Genomic DNA, 25,189 nt, shown 5'->3' on the forward strand with positions numbered 1-25,189 from the left:
ATCGTTTTTTTTTTTTAGAACGAAAACATATAAATAAAACGTAAAGAAATTTTCAATTTTTCAATTACGTAGATCGAACGACGATTGAATTATTATTATTTTTTATTACTCACGTGAGTATGACAGATTAAGTAAAAAAAAAAAATTAGCCGTAGAAGTACAATTGTTACACATACAAATTTCAAAACAAAAAAAAAATATGTATACATAATATAATATTTAAAGAATAACGTGTGGCTCGTGCTCGTTTGGCGTGCAGAATTTTTATTTTTGACATTCAATATAATATATATGATAAAAATAACATTTCTAAATAGAAACGGAACAACAACATCGTAACTGAACAAGCGGTGCGCGATACGACGACTCCGACGATGGCGGCAACAGCAGTAAATAAAAAAAAAATCTTTAGTCACCGGATACATTGAGATCAGCTATACCTGAAAGCAGATATAATAAAATAAACAAATGTAAATTTATTATAACAAACAATTTTTTTTAACATATTTAATAAATAAGCCCATCGTTTGTGATTTCGGTAAAATTTTAATAGTTATCGACAAAAAAATCAACTATTAGCACTTTGCTTTTGACAGTAAACTTTTTAATTCAAAAACTTCAATAACAATTTTGTTTAAAAAACACAAACTGCCATAAGTGCAACTTTTTGAAAAACTTGCACAACTCTTTCAAGCGCTGACAATCGGTTACGAAGCAAATTTTAAAATGTTCATTCTTTTTAGGTTGGTCATGAAAAATTATTTATTTAACAGACTTAAATATTACAAACATTAATAGTCACAATGCTGTGGCTAATGGCTAATATATGAATAATAATTTTAAAAAAAGAAGATAAGTTTTATTTCAATAAGAGCAATTCATAGGTTTAAAACAAACTAAAATAATAGTAATTTGGGAATGAAGCTTTTCAGTCTAAATAGTAAGTATCCAAAGTTTTTGTGGTAATTTCTCAATACAAGTGCAAACAATTAACTAGGTACTTTAAATGTCCAATTTTTTAATAAGTTTTTTAAAACACAATTTTTTGATATAGATATATAAATTATGAATGAAAATTTTGGAAAGAATAATTACAAAAGTGTACAAATAAACAAAATTACTTTCACAACATGTGGTAGATGGAAATTTCTTTAATAAACACCACGGTTAAGATAATATATCACGTGGGCTCGACTCGGACAATAGACTACCGAGACCGTAATACATTTTTAAAAAAAGTAGATTTTCTTTTTTATCTATCGGAGAGAGCAGACACACGCGAGTATTGACGTGTTAATGGCTCTCTAATGGACGTCATTGAGTTGTATTTATAGATTTGCATGCAAGTGGCATATTATCTGAAGAAACTATTTTATTTTTCACGGCACCGCTCAAAGGTTATCGCAAGGTTTATATATATATATTAACGGTAATATCACTACTAGGTACGATAATAAATGTTATAATTATAATTCCCTAAATCATAGTTCACATTTCGTTTGTGTGTGCAAGGCTCTGCAAATTTATTTTGAAAATATGTCATTTTTTTTTTTTAACATGTTTCTTCGTTGGTGGCTAAATCTTAAACGGTTCAGTTATGACCTAACCTAACGAAACCAACCCAATCATATTATATTTTGTACTCTTGGGAATATTTTTACCAAATTAGCTGAACCTCCTATTAAAACCACAACCAAATATATAATGCTCTCATTAGATTACTTAATCGACTGACCAATTCCAAACCACTACTGCTATATTGATAGTTATTAATTTGTTAAATCTTGTTATTGTAATACATTTGTTTTCATTTCTAGTTTACAATTTCTTTCTAGTATTATTATTTCTTATAATATATTTAAAAAAAGATAAAGATATGTTACATGAACAGCGCACTAAATAGACCAACGGCAGTTGTACGTAAACGATAAAGATTTTTAAAACAATTTAAATATTTTTCTTTTTAACGGTATACTATTCTAATGTTTAACTATATCGTTATTGTCTATTGTACATTTAAAATATCACATCCTACGGGCGGTTTACTATCGGAAGCCCATCTACGGTGAAAAAAAAAGAAACTACCGTAAAGGGAAATAAGTTACAATAGACAAAAACCCAATTTGTACAATAAGATGCTAACCATTATCGTTGATTGGATTATACACAATATATATCACTCGTATCGGTCGTCGCTGTCCTCGTAGAACACCGCCGCCTCGTCGGGAAAACTATAGTAGGTGGTCATCAAGTAGACGGCCGCCTCGTATGTGGCCATCATAATGGCCGTGTTTGGTATCTGCCTGATCAGCTGCGTGGTCAGGCCTCGGTAAAGTCCCCTGGGACCTTCCTCGTGGTAAACGGTAAACAGAGTCTGGAAGAAACTTCGGTACTTGGTACCCTCTTCTCGTAGCCTGGTCCGGGCGACCTCTGCGAAAGACACACGGGGGTAGTAAGTATTAGAGGTATTCGAATAACGTTAATAGTGTCGGTCACCAACCGTGTGGGTAGGCAATGCACGAAGCAACAGTCTTTGAAATGGCACCGGCCATCATGAACTCCAGGAAGTCTTTGGACGACTTGGAGTTGTCGTCCGGTTCTTTCAGTCCAACCCGGGCGGCGATCAGTCTCGCTTTGATTGCTTCGTAGATGACAAAGTGTACGACGGTCTCCGAAATTCCAAAGTACGAAGCGGTAATGCCTTTGTAAAAACCTTTAACACCCTGTAAACACAATGAACGTGTGCAACGATTACAAGATACACAATATCGGAAAATAAAATTCAAACAGTTTCGTTGGCGCGCCATTGGGATTCGTTTTATTAGATACCAGGTTACCCGGGTACCGTAACCTAAGATACCACAGAGTAGGAGAGGACACTTCATGTAAACAGTTATTTTCGGACGGAGGCCGCCATCTTTACATTTATCATTATAAATTATATATATACACAACTAATAACATTAATGCATAGATATAACATTATTGATGATAAGATGGCCGCCACGCTATTTTTAGTGATTTTTAAGAGTGTCCACCCCTCAACATACATCCTACCTACCGGAGTAACCTAACCTAACCACTCAGCGGTTTGTCCTGAACAAGGTAGATTTAAGCTGGTGGGTTAAACCCTCCATTGTGGTTGTGGAGATACCTTAATGTTACCTTAATGGTAACCCTTTGGTAACCGTATATCTATTTGGTAAGTAAACAAAAACGTTTTGAATTTATACGGTTTTTTGAAATTGTAACTCACTAAAATATACCCCTTTACAGTTTACTTATTAAATTCTATCTTAATGTTTGAAAAATATCATACGACCCCGAAAGTTTTTATAGTTCATGTTAAAATCGCTGTTGACAATTACTTACAGCAGTCCTGTATATCCTTCTGATGCATTGGCCGGCCGTGAGTCGTTTGCCGTTCTTGTTCAAGTCCAGCTGTAGTCTCGTTTTGACTAACCAAATAGGATTTGTCGCCGAACACGAGGCGAAACCTGCAAATAAAAAACAAATATACATATATACTTACAGTTATTGGAAAATTAGATAGAGAGAGCGGCTATAAAAGTAATAAGTAAATAGAATTTTAGCTATGCACAGCACGCATCTATATAATCGATAATCGGATAAAACGGATTATATAACTAAAATCCATTCATTAAAAAAAGTATGCGTGTTATTGATCGATGTTGTTTTTTTTTTTTTGGACGAGCACATGCTATTTAAATTTGGCCTAGACAACAATCTCAAAACAGAGCGTCTATAGGCTGTTTTGTTAAAACAAAGCTCATTTGCCAATGCGCTCAATTTATTTTTCATTCCTAGTCGTTTGCCAGCAAACAATATTGTTTACTCCTCGTGTACTTGGGTCGTTGTAATTTCGCATTTAAATTAATAACAATAATATATAATTATTATTATTTTGAAGTGCGCAATAAAAGGTGATACACAATTTGTTATTTGTTTACTTCGATATTCACACACTACTGCACACGTCATGCTGTAAACCTCAAAAATAGAAAAAATGAAATTATTAGCACTAGAAGAAAATAAATGAGCACAGGCAACTTTTTAATGTATTAAAGAAAATATTAGAAATACAATTTTGGTTTGAAAATTTGCATTGAACTTTTCAGTGAGATTAAAATTTGCCCCATTGTTGACATCCATATAACGCTTTGGCCGATGTGCCCCTTATCACTTATCATCCATCCTTATCACACTCCGTTATCTCTTATCACTCATTCTTTGTACCACCGAAATGGCTTTTACTTGTGGACAAAATTGTGTAGGTTAAAAATACCACTCCCAAGCTTATGAAAAATAAATTGACTCGGTCAAAACGTTTTCTTAAATATTGCCTACATATTTAAAGCCCCCCCCCCCACTTACAATTCCCATACGAGTAAAAGTCAATGGGGGGCTATTAAATATTTTTATTATTTATATGTTTCTCCTTGAAGAGTAGGAAAATTCTTCCACGCGTTTTATTTAATTCCCTTAACGACTGTCTGTTGTGTTCTGTACTTGAAAGTCTGTTGACGCTTCGGCATAGGTCTACTTTATGGGCCAAGTTATTATTATTTTTTTTTGCTGTTTGTTCAAACCGCGAGAAAACACAAGAAAATTTTAATATTTTTTTTTTTCAAGAAGAAGATAATATAATCGGAATTCCTGAGCGACAACCGTTCACAAATAAAACTATAAATGTAGGCATATCGCTGTCACGTACAACAACATACAGTATATACATAATAATATTATCAACAATCGATTAGGGCCAGTAAAAAATCAAAACACGTTTAGTATGTAGAGAATCTGACTGCGTTTAAATATAAAAGACAATAATTATAATTATAAACACATACTGTACACGTTTACACCAGCCAAACATGGTGGACTGATATTCTGAAAACTAAAGTGCAAATAGGGAGAGAAAAACTGCTTAAAAATATGTTTGCACACTAGAAACACTTCAATTCAAAATTAACGTTCAACCCGAGTCGTTGTAAATATATTTCTTCATATACAAAACTATTGTCTATGCCGTGCCTTTTATCGAATAACCACTTCTAATCGTCTTAGGATCTATCTTGCTGCTTACATATCCGTAAAAGGTTAGTACATATATTAACACAACCGAAAACTTTCTCCGTCCGCCTATTGATTTATTCTATATACAATATTATGTTTATTTTATCATTTGTATTGTATTTCTTTGTCATTTTCTTATATAACTTTTACAAAAAAAAAAAATCCATTCTAATTCTTATAATTAAGTAACATGTGATATTGTATGATTATTATTTTATGTTGTCATTTACCAATTACCAGAAAGACAGTTAGCAGTTTTTGATAAAATATCCATACAGCCCAAAAATAAAAATATAATTCCGAATAAGAATAATTCAGTCCAAAAAACTACCCTTAAAAAGCGAAATAAAGAACAAGGTAAACCGTTTTTATTGTTAGAATTAAATCGAAAGACTACCTCAAAAAAATTTTAAACCTAGTTTGACTATTTTTCGAATATAATATGTACATCTTATTATTGGCCTAATCAAGTGCCTTAAATCTGTGATTTCTGATCTATCTACTAGGTATACAATGAAGAAGAGCAGATACACACAAAAACACATTATCCTAAAACCAATACCTTCTTAACGCCGCATAGCGATGCTAAGAGTGTCATTGTTAAATTTAAATTATTATTAAAACAGTTAAGTTGGGTCGTTAATCAACAAGTGTTGGTCCTGGGTGAAGAGGAGAAGAGAGGGAGATAAAAAATAACGGTGGTCTCCTTTTGCCGTGGTCGTGTTAATCTTCTTCTAAGCCAGAAGGCCGTCTGAACAGAGAAAGAAACAGACAGCAAGCAAGTTTCAAACCTTGGCCAGTGCTTAGAAAAATAAGGGTTGGTAAAGTTTATGTTTGGGGTGACATTTAAGACAGTATGAATAATAAAAATTCCATTTGAAATTGTTAAGACCATCTCCTTTTTTTACTTGTTTAACTCTTTAAGAGTATTCCTGGTAACAGTTTTTTTTGACAGACAAACAATTTTCCAGGGATCAATATTTCGGTTAGGTTAGGCGCGACTGTGGTTGTCAAAACGATATTAATTTTTAATTAACGGCAAAAATAAATATATACATCAACGTTATTATTTTCTAATAATAAAAAACAAATGACAAAAAAATGTAGCAATTATTTTCTTTTCATTTTTAAAAAGAAAACATAATATTCTACGGCGTTATTATAAGGTAGACTTACAGTTCATGGTCATTACATATTATAATTAATTTCTTTTAGTTTATCAACACATTTTTTTCTTTGTTTCACAAAACAGGAATGACGAGGGCTTGTTTAAATCGAGCATTGACGCAAGTTAATAATTAAATAAAAAATTTAATCTAGCATCTAGTGTCGAAAATAAATTGCACAACCGGTAAATGGTTGTTAGTAATTATTTTGTATTTTATTCATTTTTTAATTGGCCTGTTGATATCGAAAAAATATCACAAATTCAATCATAGATAAAAAAAAACTTAGATAATTGTTTTATTATTTTACCAAATAACAAGTTTATTTACACACGAAACAGTGATCTTAAAATACTTTATCTTAACTACATATTGTTTTGTAGATAATTTTAATATTTCAAATCATGCAAACAAATAATAAATATAAATATGTTTAACATATTTTTTTATTATTGAGATAAATAACCGAATAATCAATGATTGATTGTTAGTAGATAGTTTTGTATTTATCGCTTTATCTAAATAAAAAAGTTGCGTTTTTGCCTAATTCTGGTCTACGATGAATGTATGCCAGATATATAGTGATATTATTTCTCTAATACAAACATTAAAATAACGATTTTATGATATTATACATATTTGATGGGACCAAACAAAAAAAGCAATTTTATAAAGAAAGTTGTTTAAAATATTTAAATCATAGATATTAATGTTATTACTTTTTTTGTGCTAGATATGCCTACATAATATATGCTCAAAATACCCAAATATTGGAAAAAAATAACGATAATATAGAAACGAGCAGTTAGTTTGATAAAAATTAACAAATATTTTCATACATTTTTTTAAGAAGGTTATTTTTATAGAATTCTAGTACCAAGGAAAAACGTTGGCCATTCAAGTGTCTGAATATGTTTTTTCTTGGGATTAAATTTTCTGGTGACCAATCTCTTCTGTTTACTGTGAGTCAGGTTAGGTTGGAACCATAGAAAAAATATCCCCAGGCATGATTGATACATATAGGTAATAGAACCCCCAAACATAAAATAAGAAAATACCTAACACCAAAGACATACAATATTATGATGTGACAAAAAAGTACACACACAGGGGAGAAATAATTTGTCCTTGACCGAGATACGATAAATGCGACAAACCCATTCAGCGAGCAATTAGTTTGACAAAAGAAAAAAAAAACAATTATTTTCTGTGGATTCATTGGTTTTTAATATTCTATGCAATAAAAAAATCATAATAATCATAACAACACCGCCGTCGTAATAACTGTGTTGACAAGTGTTAAAAAATAATAATAATAATAAAATAATAATAATAAAACGACAACAACACCAGGATAATGATATTGTTTCTATCACGACGTTTGTTTACTTAAGTCAATGAAGAATATCAAATTGCAACATATTATTATTATAATTATGTTCAATGCGAATTTAATACTATTAACGTTGGCGACGTATCATCGCACAGTATAATATTATATACTCCTCTAATGTACTAAAAGAATAAAAACAATAACAACAAAAAAAAAAGATTAAAATAATATTGTTTTGTTTAAATTTAATATATAATTAGAATTTAATTAAAATATAAATAACTTCCAGCACCACCTTCGTTCGACGTGAACACTCTTTTTGTTTGAACAACGAACACATTATATTTTAAAATCACATAAACATCAATTATTATTATTATTATATTATATTATTATAATTAAAATAAATCATTTTATTGCGAATAACATTTTTTTTCTTTATTAGGTAAGTCACAGTAACTGCTCTGTTTTTAAAACTAGTTTTTTTTTATCTCTGTCAGAACAACAAGACTTTTCAGATAACAATTAATACTGTTACTTTGACACTTACATGATTTTTTTCGCTATCTCGTTATGTAACTAAAAATGTCTTATTATTTAACAGTAATTTAATTATGATCAAGAATGTATATTTATTAACAAGTAAACTAAGAGACATTTTTCTAATTTTCATTCCGTTTACTTCTATAAAAACATAAAAGAATTTTTTAAGACATAATGCTCTTTTGGATTTTTTTTTTTAATTATTAAACGAATAAATGTCATCTTGAAAAACGTTATATTAAAAAAAACAGTTGCTAAAATATTCAAAATTAAGATTTTTTTTAATAGTATAATTACACTACTCGCCCCTTGACAATTCAAGGGCTCATATTTGAGAAAAAAATATTAAATATGTTTTTTTAAAAATCGCCTAAGCCTTCATGAGGCTATTAACTATTAGAAAATAGATATACATTTTTACAATTTTGTACTAAAGATTTTTCCAAAACAAAAAAAAAACCTGTTCTTCATCATTTTTAGTTCGCCTACAATATTGGAATAGTTTCAAACTACTTCAGAATGCAAAAATCAGGTTTTTTCGGTAATCGTTGACAAAAAAAAAAAAACCACACCACTAATAACCGCTTAGTAGTTATTAATGAATGTAATATTCGGAGTAGTAATATCACTATACCAGTTTGGTAATGAGAGTTTAACCTTTACACGTGCACAGCAAACAAAATCAATAATAATTTCCCGTTTGAGATTTTATGAATGCGAAATTGTAAAATACGTGACCTGGGCCACGACTCGATAATGGTTTAGATAATTCTCATACATTAAAAGTAGGTCAGAATTAAAACAAAAACAAATTAACGATTTATGCCTAATCACTATACTATTTAGGCAAAATCAAAATCGGTATTTAACATTATTATCAGCTAATACATATAATAACTAATAAGGAATACACAAATGTGGTAAACCGTTTTACAAATTAATTATACAGTTTTTAAACGAGATGACGTCTAACTTTTCTAATCAAAAATATTGTTACACGAAAAAAATTAAATATATAGTAAACACCACCTTTTTTCTTTTTGTTAATTTTCTCTTACTACAGTATTCACTTTTTTTTTAATCCTCCGGCATCCTAATTTTTAACTCACGAACCTACCTACCTATAGTTGAGAATTTTGGTTTCCAGGAAAAATTGGTCCATTAGAAAAAAATTCTAGCAAAATAAAACACTTCTCTGGATGTCGTTATAAACTATATATCTGCTTTTTAAAGACAGAAAAATAAGGAAATTACAAATTTTAAATCGTATGAGGGATATTTGCCTAGAATCTTAATCTTAATGCAAGCACTTGCATGTGTACTTATGTTATACATATAGTTATTTAAGCTTTTTAAGTGAAAAAATAATTTTATTTTTTTCCAAAAATGGATCAACGTATAGCCGAGTAAGCATTTTTATTTGTATTAATACTATTTATTAAAATATAAAAAAATAGGCATATATATCATGTTATTATAGAAATTCTACTTTATTTACACATAATGGAGTAGGAAAATGTGGGGGGGGGGGTTACCATTATTATTATTGTTTACATAATTATGTGTACTAAATAATACTATATCGGAAAGTTGTTCAAGTTTGCTCCTTTTTTAATTACGAATTAATTTATAGCTATTTTTCATTTTTTTTTTTTTATAGATAAAACATCTTCAGCTTTTAAGCATCTTTTAATAATTTTTTTAAACATGCTCAAAAATGTATTAACAATTTTTGACTTTTTTAACATTTATCAATATTTTTTAACATTTTTAAACATATGATATAATTAGACTAAAAAAAACACTGGTTTTTTTTCCTGCACCTTATATTTTTGGCCGGTTAAGTTTGATTCCTCCCACTGTGCGCCGTTTGGAGAACGAGGATCCGTATGACCGCCGGCACGGGGACAAGGTTTTTTTCAAGAAAAAAAAAAAAAGTAATATCGAAACGTCAACTTACATCTGACAATTTTAGGTATCCGAGATGACGATATGATGTCTTTCGGAAACGGTTTTCATTATTATTATTTTTTTTTTAACACCCGTTTTTAATACGAATAATTGTCGGTCAGGAAGTATCCTTGAGAAATCGACCGTTTCGTAAGCGAATGGGACGACGTGCTAGACTTCAGCCTGGACAACACCGGCAATGCCGGTAGACCACAGCTGTAGTGATAGTAGGTATAACCGTTTGTTGAGTGTGGCCTACGTGATTCCAACAACGTAGTACGCTATACCAAAACTACTACTCCTGCTATCCTACAGGAGTAGTGGGGATGACGACGACAGATGCCACACGATATCACAATAACATCAACAACGACCAGACGGGACCCCTCGTGCGCCGCCTGCGACGGTTTAACGAGGCCGCCGCCGCCGCCGCCGCCACCGCCTAACCGAATATTATTGTAAATAATAATAATAATAATAATAACCGTAACAAAGATGATAATACACGAAATACGCTGTAAACAAAAACATGTGATCGTAGTAATACAAACATAGTAGTAGAATATTGACAACAGTAGCTTTTACCGCGGTACCGGGGGGGGCTCGGTCGTTCATAACAGCAGCAATAATAATAATTACATATATATTCTAAATAGAATACTACTGTTGGAATACAATAGGCAAGGTCCTCTTCTTCCTTCTCTCCATGTTTTTCCATAGGTACAAAATAAAAACCAATTGTAGTACACAAACAATTAAACGGACCGCGCTTAATCAATGATCTAACTCTCTGCGGGTTTTACTAATGTACACATTAAGAAAACATGTGCCTACTTGTTTTTAAAAAAATGTCACCTCTTATTTTTTTTTTTTTCTTAGCCAATTTCTACCATAAATGACATTTTTTTTCAACAAAAATCTCGTTGTTGCTATATGGACTATAAAAAAAATTCAAATGAGTATTACTTCATGTGCATGTAGCCATAATAATACTAGACGAACGACCATGTGTATTGTATACATATTTAACTCTGACTAAATAAAACCTTGAAAAGCCCAGGGTTCTTAAAGTGCACGCGACTGGAAGCAGACTGATGGAAAAGGGTTGTAGGTATACTTTGATTTATCTTGTTGCCGGTATTCATTATATTATATTATTTATTATATTTATGTTTATTATTGCCGTTAAGACCACTTCATGTCTACGGTTCGCTTTATGAACATTACATAAGTTCAAAACATGTACTATGTTTAAACGCCTGAATTTTCCAACCAAACGGGTTTACAATTTTTTTTTTTTTTTATATAGACTGGTTGAGATATTAGCTGAGCGTCAACTTTAAAATGCATAACACTAAAATACCTATACATTTATATTTAATAAACTAAATAATTATCCGTTTAGTTTTTACATCGATATTTGTACAATAATTAATACTCGTTTTACTATAATTTTGTTACTTTATAGAGCAATTGGCCAATATTTAAAAAATATATTATTTATTCACTATTGAAGGCAAATGTTCTATTTGTTGTACATATATTACTTTTTTTGATCCAATTTCAATGACAACTAGTTTTTCCCAAGCCTACTATATTTTTACTATACATATTGAAAACAAAACATAAATTATGTATTTTATTTTTTCAAATCAGTTGACCACATCGAACATTATAAACCTTGCCAACATTTTTACATAGGCCGCTTGTAATGTCGGTCAATTTTATTATTAGAATATCAGACAAATGTTTTTGGCTTTTCAATATGCCGGTACTAAAACCTAACCCCGGTAAACTATGTTTGGTTTTGTCTAGTGTGTTAAATGAGTGTAAACGTGCAATTTTCGTCGGAACCATGTAAAACGGGATCAAATCAAAACAAACATTGTTGTAGGTACTTTTACAGTATAGCTATTAGCTTCGCTGTTTAGCTCGTGTGATTTCGCCTGTTTAAAAACTACAGTATTTTAATACATGCAATAGTCGTCTACTCGACTGTTACACATCATATCTATGCAGTATAATTATTTTAAGATGGTCGTTTACGGTTGTGTGTGTGCACTCGACGGTAAAAAAAATTAACAAACACACATTAAACAAATTAAAAAATAATTAAAAAGTGTTATCTCTCGACGTAAGAGCGCCGCACGAGCTTAACAACCGGGGAAAACATATTATAACACTTATTATTACTGATTATTTTTGTATTAGGCACACGGGCAAGATGATGATTGATCTGTTTACCTGCAAAAGACGCCGATAGTACGTGTACGATCGGTGTGTCCGGGTTAAGTACGGTGTTGAAAAACTTTTTGGACTGTGAGTAAGCCCCGAAGTAAATGGCTCTGGACGGAGCGACGCCCACGATGTTGGGCACCAGTCCTTTGAACAGAGCCTTTGGTCCTTCGGTTTTTACAATGTGCCTAGAAGAAAACACAGAACAAAAATCATTGCCAACTCTCTAAGGATACTATATATTATGTACTGGAAAACAACCCCTACAGTTCTAGCAGACTAACCTAACCTTACCTAACCAATTCAATCCAATCCAATCCAATCTAACCTAACCTAACCGTCTTAGGGCTAAAGGTGGGCAATCAAAAATTTGCACGAACCTTTTCATTTAAACGAAAAATGCATTTGATTAATTAAAAGTTGTATCGCGTTATATTTGCATTTTATTTTAACCGTTTTATGTCACATTTTTGTAACAACTTTTCATTACATATAATAAATAATAAAATATCAAGAGAGCCAGCCAGCTACGAGTGTTGGGAGTTGCGCCAATGTGGCCATGTTAGAAACCGAAAGAAAAATGGATAAGACAGATTAGTGCGGATGGATTTAAAGGTAGACAAGTAAACCGCTGAAAGAATGGTAATAGTATTTGACAAATAGCAAAATTGGTGGAGAGAGAGAGAGAATTTAGCTGGTTAATCCCCAACGAGGAAGATTTTCGGAATAATACATTTTCTTAAGAATTAATATCCGAAATAAGTTTTATTTCAAAATTATGAACCTATTTTGTATCCAAAACCACAACACCCGTGTAAATTGTTTAGGCTTTAAGTCCTATTTACATTTTTTATTTTTTCAAACCAGACGGTTTTTCATCGAGTCGTTTACACATTAGTCATCGCGACAGAAATTAATATTGTTGGTAGTAGAACAAACTTTATGGGTTAAGGCACGTGCTTTGTGTTTTTTTGTTTATTTGCATTATGTTGTTTTATTGGTGAATAATCTTTAAAACGTGTAATCCACACCGACCGAGCAAACACAAATAATAAATACATACTTTAAAAAAAACATCAAGTAATAACCGATAGTCTTTTTTTTCGTTAATACTTATGATTGCTGTTAAATAAACATAGCACGATGTGATAATTGTTTTTGTCAAATTTTACAAAAATCTTTTTACTATAGCTGTTAATAAAAAGATTCCTAAACCATTAAAATGCATAGTTTACCAAAATGAGATTAATTTGCGTGATGTGATCTAAATTATTTATAATATAAAAAATTATACAGCGTTTTGTTTTCCTTTCTTCGATACTCCTTGACATAATGTTTAATTGGTCTTTTAAACAACATAAACACTTTTGTTGTTATTCAAATATAATATACTACGCGTGGCATGTCTTATATGGGGGCGGTGGGCAAATATTATTGAAGCTTTCATCTTTATCGAAAATAGGATGGAAAACGTCCTTCGAATTTCCTCAGTCGCAAATATATTTTATACACATCCATTTTCAACCACAACAGAGCAAATTTATTTAGAAAAAAAATAGTAAGAATTATGATTTTCACTTTTCATTATAATTTCCGGCAAATATTCATTTTAAGCATGTATATCGATAATTATAACTGCATTACGCCCATTCAAGTGGCATATTTCAAGACGAGTCACACCCATTATGAAACACTGTTTTATTATCAGCAAAGCACTACAAGTGTTATACTTATATTATATTATAATATACGATCGATTAACGTTTCTATATAAGCGGTCATGACCGATGAAAATAAAATGGAACATAATATATATATATAAAATGATAATTAATGTGATAACGGGTTGTTTTTCATTAATTTAAAATATGTAAAATCAAAAACCGTACTCTGAAATAGAATATATTATGCTAAAACGGGTCCAATTTTTTAGGGTGCTAATTTTCTGTGGATATTGTTAAATTTAAGACATTATTTTTCACAAATCTTGGTCTTGAGAGTGTTTTTTTTTAACATCTACAGGGGCCAATGTTCTGGATATATTGTTTTAGACCGATTTTCTGCGAATCTTAACATCACACAATAATTTTTCTGCGCGACCAGACCAAAAGACGGGGTTTAGTTTATTTTCGAAAACAAATCTAGAGCGCATAAGTTTTTCGAAAACAACAATTTTATTGGCTGTTGTCTCGCCGGTTGGTAACAATCACATCAAATGGAAAACAACAGTATACCTGTTTGTGTTCGTCTGTTGAATCGCACGTGCCAACGTTAGTTAATACAGGTTGTCGATTTTTTTACCATAATTTTTTTTTTAATATTAAAGAACACATGTGATACTCCAACAACGGTTAAATACAATTCAGGGTCATCGGCAAACCACGTTTTGTGCGAATCATTAACTCGCGCTAGGCTAATATTAGACGAGCACAACAAACTCTGTTCTGAATTGAAGATCTCTCCTGTGTAAATAATAATTTTTTTTATTCAGCATAAAAAATAAATTATACATTCCAATAGTAACGCCCGCCAATGCGTTCAAACATTTTTCTCGACCAATATAATATTTGTTCGCCATAAACATTATGATAACGAGACACCACTTTGCATTTAAAAATAGAACATTTATTTGCTATACTATTTGCAAGACTTTTGGCTTGATCGGCAAGATAAATATTGAAACTGACCATCAAAAGTATATATATATATTTTTTTTTTCAAAAACATTTTATTTTTAAGTTATTTATGTTAGTATTTTGGGTAAATAATAATTAAAATGGAGTTTTTATCAGTTGGACTTAACCAAATCGAGTAATAATACTTGATTCAAACGAAAATTTAAACGGTAACTCGCCAAAAAAAAAAAAATAATAATCGATACATTTTTTATTCCAATTTTAAGTATACCTACTTAGAACTGACCGCTGTAACATAAGTCTACCATAGTAATATCGATAGTTTTTTTTGAATGTATGTACAAATAAGTAGTACATAAAGATAATATTTTATTCAAATAAAATGCCAAAGAAAATGATGAATAAAAATATGTATTCCAATGAACTAACAAAAAAACTATTGAAACAATTTTTATAAGTGGTTTATTTATTTGAATAATGTCCAACTCCTTTTGGCTTACACGTTTTTTCGATGGTCTTTTTTTTGTTTAAAACCGACACAGACCGATAAAAAAAGGCCGATAAGCACTCGCCGAATTTCTACTTAACCGAACCGAATTGGATCGAAAAGATAAAGCGAAAACGATTTAGTTTTCTTTATCGCCCCGTCAGTCGACATTGCTTGGAATTTAAGTCGCTTGATTAAAATTTAAAGTAGCATCCTTCTAGCTAACAAGTACTAGCTTATCAATGTATTAACATATAATAACAAAATCCGCACACGCGCCGGATAGTCAATTATTATTATTGTGTCAATAAACTTACACTTATGATATATAAATTATACAGTTATTATTATGCTCACACCTTTACTTTGTGCGCGTTTAATCAGTATTTCCCAAAGCGATAACCGTGTCTAAACCGCGGCCATGATCGGTGACTAGCTATATGAGCTTCAAAAAAAAAAAAAAAAAAAAATGAATTAATTATATTTATAATAGTTATTTTATTATATACGTTCGTGTTGTTCGATTCGGGTCTACGTGCACGCGGTCGCGTTTTCTGTGTTTGTTTTTTCAAACGTTCATTATATTATATTATTGCATGTGAAAAATGCAAGAGGCGCCGCCGATATACAGTGAAAAAACACATATGGACCGAGTCGCAATAATAAAGGTCACGGGTGTTTTTCTTGGCTTTGCCCTCAAGGAGAACCGGTTGGTCGATGCCTCGTCCCAAACAACAGTATAAGGTATTTCACGTCGGCTGTTTCTTACTTACTACGCGTCCGAGATGACCAACCAAAGTAAGAGCGAGAGAGAGAACAAATATATATATTGTTATCTTTTTGGAACGCAAAAATTCGCCAAAAACGTGCTGGCGAATGATTTTCGACGACAACAACAACCCTTAAGCCAGTAAAATATAGCCTTTGTAAACCGCAATAGCGGACCCCCCCCCCAAAAAAAAAAAAAAAAATATACTAACTGGACAAACTAGTAGCTGTAGGTCCGAATGTAATGCCTAGGTTGGGTTAAGTCAGGGGTGATAATCGGAGGGTTGAAAAATAGATATTAAAAAAAAACCGTTGTATTATGTTTATTCATTTGGCATAAGATCAAGTTTTTACACTATATTTCGAGAAAACGTTACATAAATTTCAAATAAAAATATAAAGTCTGGACCAAGATATCTGCATGCTTGTTAAACGCTCTCTTACAAAAAAATAATGCCTCGCGGTTACCATCAGTTTTCTTGATGGTTTATTTAAAATGATTAGTTTAACACTTTATCTTAATCTAAGCTTTTTTTTTTAGTTAAGTAAAACGGCGGCTTTTGAAAGTTTATGCATGTATTATAATGGAAAAAAAGCTCGTTTATTGTTTATAAAAAAAATTATTTCATTTTATTAATCACTACTTTTTCATGGCTAAAATATGTTGTAAAATTTCATTGGAATACATTGAGTAGTTTTTTAAATATAATTTTGAAAAAAAAACCCGTTTAAAGTTTCACACTTTAAGTTGTCATAAAATGCATTCGAATTTTTTTAAATAAAATAAAATGGGGTGTCCCCAAGTACTGATTTATTAAACATGTAAACAAAAAAATAAAATAAAATTAGGCGAGGCCACGTGGGTTGCAGAAGAAAAATTCGTGTGATTTGTGCTTAAGATAGAAATTATGTAGAAGCGTGATTAACATTTTTAGGCTTTGTTAAAGAGTAAACAAGATAATAAATCATAAAATACATAATGCATTTACGCGTAAAAATATTTACAATTAAATAAAAAAAAAAAATTACTTAAAATGCATTTAATAATTTATTTACCTAAATGAAACATAATATGACTACATACATTGTTTATTATTTGCAAAACTGTAACAGTATATTAAGTATAGTAAGTAAACAAAAAAATAAAATAATTTTAATAACAATCTACTGCTACCAGAGAGTAAATAATATGTTGTTGAAAAAAAAAAATTATTTTATGCACTCAATTACTCACAAACAGTTACTTGTTATTTTAATAAAAAATTGGCCAGGTTTGATTATAACAGTTAATTATAAAAGGCGCAATATAACTTGATACAGACTTTTTAATATTTTTGTATTCGTCTCAAAACGAACTTTGTTAATTTGTTTTCCATCGTTTATAATTTATTTTTTTTTAGTTTTCAAGTTAGAAGAACTTCTTCAGACAAGTTAATGAACCAAAGGAGTTCACGTTAATCCTATAAAATCTCAATCAATAATAAGTAGAAAAATTGAATAAGTTTTTATTAAGAACATCGGTCAATGAAAGTAACTAATTTGATTGTAATTCAAAATAATCACTTATGTTTTACATCCTAATCAGCGTTTCAGTCGATTACAAATTACACACACATCATATTTATCGAGTTGAAAATCATCGTAGTCAGCGATATTATTCATTTGTTATTAGAACGTTCTCATTTGAACCCACCAAAACCAGTAGTTCTACGATACATCGGTTAATAAGACTTTTTATCGAAATATAATCTTAACGCAAGACTGGCCCAACAACTGTATTGTAATATTAATTTGTAACCTTTTTTTTAACCAATCTGATTAAAACGATAACAATTCAAATGGCGAAAGTCGTCAACAGCAATACGTAAGTTCTATTTACATAAGAATATTTTAATGAACGTTAATTGTTGGAAATTATTACGTACAGGATAATTGTACCTCTTATTATATGTATATAAACTTATAAATATTGTATAATTAAGCTATTAAAAATAGATTGTTTTAATATCAAAATGCTTTTCACGAGAATAACAGAAACGCAATAAAAAAATAATAAGCGTGCAATAGACGTAGATTACATAAACAATTAGATAAGACAAACAATTAAAATATATTCATTACTAAAAAGAAGCTAATAGATGATAATCCAACGTCAGAGAGAATCAAAAGTGGTCGGTAAATTTATCGTTATTATAATATTATTTATATTAAGTGTACCCAATAAATATAAAATATTATTGCGTCAACGTTTACCAAAACATAACTCTGTTTTCAGTTTAAACAAGCGACCTCACTTTCCAAACCAACGTCTACCTATTTTTACTTTATTCAAATAACAAATATTATTACACATTTTTTTTTTCAAAACGTCTCCTTCCCTTGATAAGTTGGCTTTTGGACGGCGTCGGCAGATACAATTTGAAAATAGTCAACGATAAAGTGCTTGTTAGGCAGTTAATTGTCACAAACAATTATAACAAATCTCTAACGAGCTGAAATCTTTAATTTTATTTTTTCCTCTTGAGTTCAGAGTATTTTGGCAGAACTATCGAAAACCTATCGGCTTGCGAATAGATTTAAATAGTTTGGACGCCGTCCAATATGCTGAGGAAAATAATAAGAATTCTTAAATTACACACTTGAATATAACATTCAAAACTACATAATATGTAAAAAAGTACATTATATTTTTGTCTAGTCCAATTAAATATATATATATATATATATGTTATGTTATCACACATTAATGAGTTGAATTTTATAACAAATGTTGGAATAAAAAAAAAAAAGGATTTTGTGTTAAGGATAAGTTCAATAACATTTATGGTTTATTGAAGAAAAAATTGTTTTTTTTTAAATTTAATAACTTTTAGTGTATACATTCTGTATACGGCAGTCGATATTATTGGCAGACTCCCAGTAATCAGAATTGCAATGCTAACCCAGATAACAAATTATTTTAGCCTTCAATACTCTAATAATAGAATAATATTGTTATTATTAATGGTGTGCTACGGGAAATGTAAACAAAACAATTTAAGATCATTGTACTCTAGTTGAATTGTTCATACGCTAAATTGCAACGGTCATCAATTACCGCATGAAAAGATTATGTACCGCAAGTCTAACTTGTATCGACAATTTAATAAGAGATAAATTCAATGATAATAAAATTTTAAAGCCATTTAAATTTGTATTATCAATTGTATTTAAATGCACAATTAAAGTTCAATTAATATGACATAAACTGGCTAAAAAAAAATTATAATGACAGTAATAATATCAATGTTATATTCAATTTTTCAATAAAACAGAGTCAAGTGAACACTTTTGTCAAGTACAAAATATTGGAATCCTATTAAAAACTTAGTGTATGTTTCTTATGTTTTTGCTACAAAAATATTAATATTTTATTGTTTTTAATTGTCTATTTAGTCATTTAAATTACATTTAATTATACCTACGTTGAGTTTATTTTACAACGTATAAAAAATACTCAAACAATCTAGTACTCACCCCAATGACTACGATAAGCTATTGGGGGGGGGGATTTAGTGATCAACGCCGATTGATTCAACAAAAGACGGTTTTGGAATCACCCCCGACTTGGACAATGACGACTTCAGCGGTATTGATGTAATGAATGTGAAAAGTTTGCGATTTACCTGAGGCATTCAACAAGGCCCATCGATTTTGTCGTCTGGCTGCCTACACCACATTGAGAAAACGTTAGTATTTGTGTACTGGAGTGGCGGCCTCCGGCGCCGCTCATGGTGTTATATCGACGCCGCTGCAGCGAGGAGGAAATTGTCTTACATGTCATGCGGCTACCTCCGCCGCCGTCCGCAGTGGCGATTTTCGGCACGTACACACAACGCGGCGGTACAGGCCTAAAGCTAGCGGACGACTGTAATCGGGTCTTGACCACTTCCAGCGGACATGTCACGACCGCACCAGTCGTACCGGCCAACCTATAAACAGCCATTTGCAGACCATTAGGTATTAGCGTTGTCAGAATTTATACAGTAGGTATTTTTAAAGGAGACAAAATATTATCATGTAAATAATAATAATATTCATCGAGTATCCAAAATCTCATTAATATTACCCTCCGGCCACAAGATGGATGATAGTGTCGCGAGAGTACTGGTTCTGGGACATGTTGTGACTTTAAGCCCACATAGCACAATGTATTATACATAAAACGAGTCTCCTGTGAGACCACAACGGCCGTTTGGACAGCTAATAATTAACTCCGACCAGAACAACAGTACTATTGTGTTAGCGACACCAACGTACGCGACCACATTGGAATGAAAACGCCGTGTATCGCGACCACTCGTGTATAAGAAGGGAAAAAAACAAACTATAAACGATTAACGATCACACACGCACAACTGCGTAGTGCGAACAACGACGGGTAAACTCAATGGGAAATGATTAGGAACGACCGACAGTAACAATCGCAACACAGCTTGCAACTGAACCGACTGAACGGCGCGCCGACTGCCGACGGCCGTCTCGCCCTATCATCGCCGGACGCCAACAGCTGCTCGTACAGTGTAGCCACCACGCCGACACGAAACTATGGCGTTTTCCGGGTTCACGGTGGTTACCTGTGCGTGGGGCAAGGCTCGAGACGCACATTATGGACAACAACAGTACCCACTTACAATAATATATTATTAAAAAATAGGTACTAAAAATGATTTATAGTATTTGACATTATATTATGTATTATTATTGTCTATTATAACTACTATATTATTTCGATCATTGTTCGAATAAAAATGAAAATTGTATTATAATATTACACAAGTGCTTTTTTTAAGTAATCATTTAAATTTGTATTTAAAATAATGACCACGTTCAAGAGATTTATTATTTAAAACTTCGAGTAATAAATTACTTAAATACATTTTTATCATTTAATGATATATCACTTGAATGACTTAAATATATATTTATTTTTTTTTTTTTTTAGTAACTCCTTAATATCTATTTGTGCATACCTATTATAACATACAAAAATTCAAACAATTTTCATCTTTCGAGTTTTTGCAGATTTTATTATTCGAACTATTGTTTAAATAATTTTGTTTAACTTTTAATTGTTATTATTTCAAGAATAATTGTTTGAATTGAGTAAAATATTGAAAAATGATTAAAATAAGTAGTGTTTGTTATTGTTGATTAAAATATATTGTGTTCAAATAAAAGTATATTTTAAATATTATAATGAGCTTTTGTTTAAATACAGTTTTATTAAAACAATGTCTATGTTGACTTGTAACTATGTTTAACATTTACCAGAAATTTCATTTGGGTAACGCAAAGCAAAAATGTTTTTTATTGAATTTGTTTCGTTATTTTGACTATGCAATTGTAAAATGAAAAATTGTGTGTAAAGACAAAACATGAGGTTTTTTTTAATTAATCAAAGAAAACGGCCTCAGAAAAATTCCTGCCAAAAAAAAAAATGAATCTAAAGATTTCGCAATTTGGATTTTTGTTTTCCGTTTTTAAAAAGGTAAGAACAATACAAATTTATAAAGCAATTAAACTAGAGCCATTTGTTAATACCAATGAAAGGTGCTTTAAAACCTGACATGTTGCCCCGTGGGTATAGGCAACACAATATACACCTTAATGATGCTTCGATCGCAAGTATCACAGATAAGATTAAACTTACATTTGAGACTATACAGAAAAAACAAGATATCTGTCGACAATAGGACAGATTTTGCTCTTATAAAGAAAAAAAAAGAGAACTGAAGAAAAGTTATTGAAATAAAAATATTCAACAGCTCAATATAATATGTACATTTTACATTTATGAACAAATTAATTTTCAGACAGCAAGTACTAAGACTACACGTAAAAAATCTATCTCACGTATTATACATTTGGTTTTAAAATTTTACATAGCATGAAAATGAGGTATTTAAAATCAGTGCTCAATATTTGAAGAACATTGGTGAGTAGTTTATAATATGTGTTTTTTTTTATTGCTTATAAATAAAAAATAATTCCTAAAGCCGCGGTACTGTTCTGAAATTTAATAAATAATATTTTCTAACTACTGTCGATTATAAAAAATACAGCTCAGCAACTTGTAACAGCCATTTCTTTTGTTTTCTCAATATCGATCCCGTTGCTCGTTGTCTCAACACTAAAACATACATATTGTATCAATTCAATCTGGAAATCTAATAAGTTATAAAGAAATAATTGTTAAATATAAAACAACGGGATAAAGATAAATAGAAATAACTTTAACAGTGAATTTATCAACAGTAACAGTATTTCAATTTTTATATTAAATCTACTAGTATATTTTTGGTTCCCTCAAAATAATTAGTTTAAATACATGAGCACAGGTAGAAATTGAAAAAATATTAAATCTTTGTGAATTGCCTAACAAATACATCAAGCCATTTTAATCACATTAGCGTTAGATTATAAATATAAAAAAATACATTACTTGTATGTGTTTTCATGGAAAGTTATTGTATAATTGTGTGTCGGATGGCTCATCTTCTTTTAAGTTTTATCTATGTTTCATAGTAACAATCGTCCCCGTAGTGTTTTTCTATTTAATTTTTAAGGCTTCTTTCAACTTTTAATAACACTACAAATAAAAACGTTTCATTACTCAATTAAAACCGATTTTCCTTTTTTTTTTAGTAAATTACATTGGCAATTATTGTCAAAATACTTATTTGTATTTTCCACGGCTTGTCTATGAGAACAATTCTGAGTCATTCAATATCCTACTAGCTTCGTTCTTCAGTGTAATTCGATTTTATATGTTTTCCACAAATTTGTGAATCCCAATAGCTCGTTTACCGACTGTCATAGTAACAATCGTCCGACTTATCTATTACCGGCTCTGCCCGTGTTTCGTTCTTACTAAAAATTGATACATTTTATAATTATCGAGCTACTAAAGATAAATACACTTACTTAATATACGTATAAAGATTTTTTTTTTTTTGTAAAATTTGGAACCTTAAAATGGATTACACCTGGGCCACTAATTTCATTAGGCTCTGACACTGTTATATTGAACATTTTTTTCATTTGCAAGTATTTCTGACAATATTTTTTCGAGGACTTTTCCGACGTGCTGTTACGTGAAGTCGACTTCTATCACAGACTAGGATTTTCATCCAATTTGCTATAATTCCTGCCGGTTTGTTGTCGCAAGTCTTGTTAACACTAAAAACAACAATATGATACATTTTGTACAAGATCTGAAAACGGTATGGGAAAACTAATATAAATATTAGATAATATTGATTTATCTCATCACTTTTATTTTAACTGGAAATTTTTCATTTACGCGTATAAGAAGCTAATATAATATTATGCAAATAATTTATTATTTTAATAATTCTACTCACCTCTTTTGAATTTAACGCAGAACAAACAAAAAAAATATACCAAAGTTATTATTATGATTAAAATCTAGTGTTTTTCACAAATCATAGCGACAATAATGAAAAAAAATTGTTCCTATGGCGGCGCTAAATCTAATTTAACTAGTTATAATTCACAGAATGAAGAGAGTTCAAACAGAAATCTCAATTATTAACAAAAACAAAACTATTTTATTTAAAAATATTTTTGACTTAAATGCAAATTGCACGACAACGCAGAAATTGTCTAAACAGATTTGTGATAGCGTGTGTTTGTGTGATAACAATTAATGATTGGCACAGGTATAGGTAACACCGTAGCAATGGAGGTAAAAGTACCTAGTAGCAAGTAAACAAATAAGGGAAAGTAGTAGCAAGTAAACAAATAAGGGAAAACAGGTCGTTTAAAAAAATTACTACTTTTTCAATGTTCTCTGTTATTTATCGAAGATTTAGCTGATCAATTGGTTGCCGAATGGAATAAAAGCTGTCAACCATCATACTCTAACAAAAGTCAAGAGGAGATGTTACAGGGTGAATATGATGTATACGCTCGATATGTACACCCTCGCAATTTAAATGACACTCCAAAACTCCTCTACGATTTGCATGTAGAAAAATTGAATTCTATCATTGATCGCATAAAAAAACACACGGAAGATATTGGTTTTAATTTCTCGGCGAGAATGAAAACTGTTACTTGTTCTGTTCCCTCCAAAACAGCCAGAAGTTCATTTAGTCACCAGTAAATTAAGTAAACCGGACTAACGGGTCATTTTTTTTTTTTTGCCATAAACAAATAATTGTAACCAGTTAAAATTTTGTAATGAACTCTTAAATCCAATTTAATAATTGTTTTGTAGTTTGTTAGTTTCGACGTATTCAATAATAAATGTAATACAAATCAATTTCGGTCATAAGAATGTGTTGTCATTTATTTGAACAAAAGAACCAAAATTAAAATAAAAACCTACCAAGTACAAAATATTAAATAATAGTAACCATTGTTGTATTGAAAACAACAATTTATGGCAAAATATGTAGTTTTACATATCATGATTGGAAAATAGAATCGTTAATCAACAGATAAATAATAATTATGAACAATATAATAAACAATCTTTGATATATGTGTAGTTTAATTTTAAGTGCTGTATTAGTTCTGTAAGTATAAGTACTATAAGTGCTGTGTGAACTAAATGTTACAAATAATATTAATTTGCTGTGTTTAAGTTTTTATTTAGACGTATATAATTTGCATTTTGATAATCTAAGCTTAATGCAGACTGTAAAGAGTCTTAATTTTTGGGTTATAAAAAATTGGTATAATCCGCTAACTCTGCAGCAGTACATCATCTTTACTTTTCCTGTAAGACATATTATTTTTAGGCAGAAAAACTCACCGGCACCAAACGTCTAAGTATATTTTAGATCTCCAAATTCAGATGTACCGAAAATACCGTTTCTAGCTCAGTTTCAATAATGGATTTAGTATAAAACATATCTAAACCTAATTGATTAAAAAAAAAAAATCTCGACTTTTTAAGATGAGT

The 25,189-nt window shown here is 30.5% G+C and overlaps 1 protein-coding gene and 1 long non-coding RNA gene across 2 annotated transcripts; both read right to left on the bottom strand.

Moving 5' to 3' along the window:
- Window positions 1–28: 28 nt before the first annotated feature.
- On the bottom strand, window positions 29–20,715 carry LOC126836893 (mitochondrial carrier protein Rim2). The gene is made up of 7 exons (XM_050570605.1): window positions 20,324–20,715; window positions 19,881–20,186; window positions 12,334–12,512; window positions 3,373–3,497; window positions 2,501–2,723; window positions 2,144–2,430; window positions 29–440 (listed from the first exon to the last, which is right to left on the bottom strand). Exons 1-6 carry the CDS (start codon window positions 20,374–20,376, stop codon window positions 2,177–2,179), a joined length of 1,140 nt encoding a protein of 379 aa, XP_050426562.1. The 5' UTR covers window positions 20,377–20,715; the 3' UTR covers window positions 29–440; window positions 2,144–2,176.
- Window positions 20,716–22,050: 1,335 nt separating this feature from the next.
- On the bottom strand, window positions 22,051–23,868 carry LOC126836945 (uncharacterized). Its single transcript, XR_007685415.1, has 5 exons — window positions 23,622–23,868; window positions 23,182–23,436; window positions 22,911–23,127; window positions 22,700–22,846; window positions 22,051–22,387 (listed from the first exon to the last, which is right to left on the bottom strand). It is a non-coding gene; the product is annotated as an uncharacterized LOC126836945 (long non-coding RNA).
- Between the last annotated feature and the right edge of the window lie 1,321 nt (window positions 23,869–25,189).

The sequence above is a fragment of the Adelges cooleyi genome, unplaced genomic scaffold, assembly GCF_023614345.1.
Source record: "Adelges cooleyi isolate 19-005CV unplaced genomic scaffold, UGA_ACOO_1.1 ACOO_flye_CR_arks_rails_tigmint_CR_PRNA_10, whole genome shotgun sequence".
NCBI classification, from domain to species: Eukaryota; Metazoa; Arthropoda; class Insecta; order Hemiptera; family Adelgidae; genus Adelges; species Adelges cooleyi.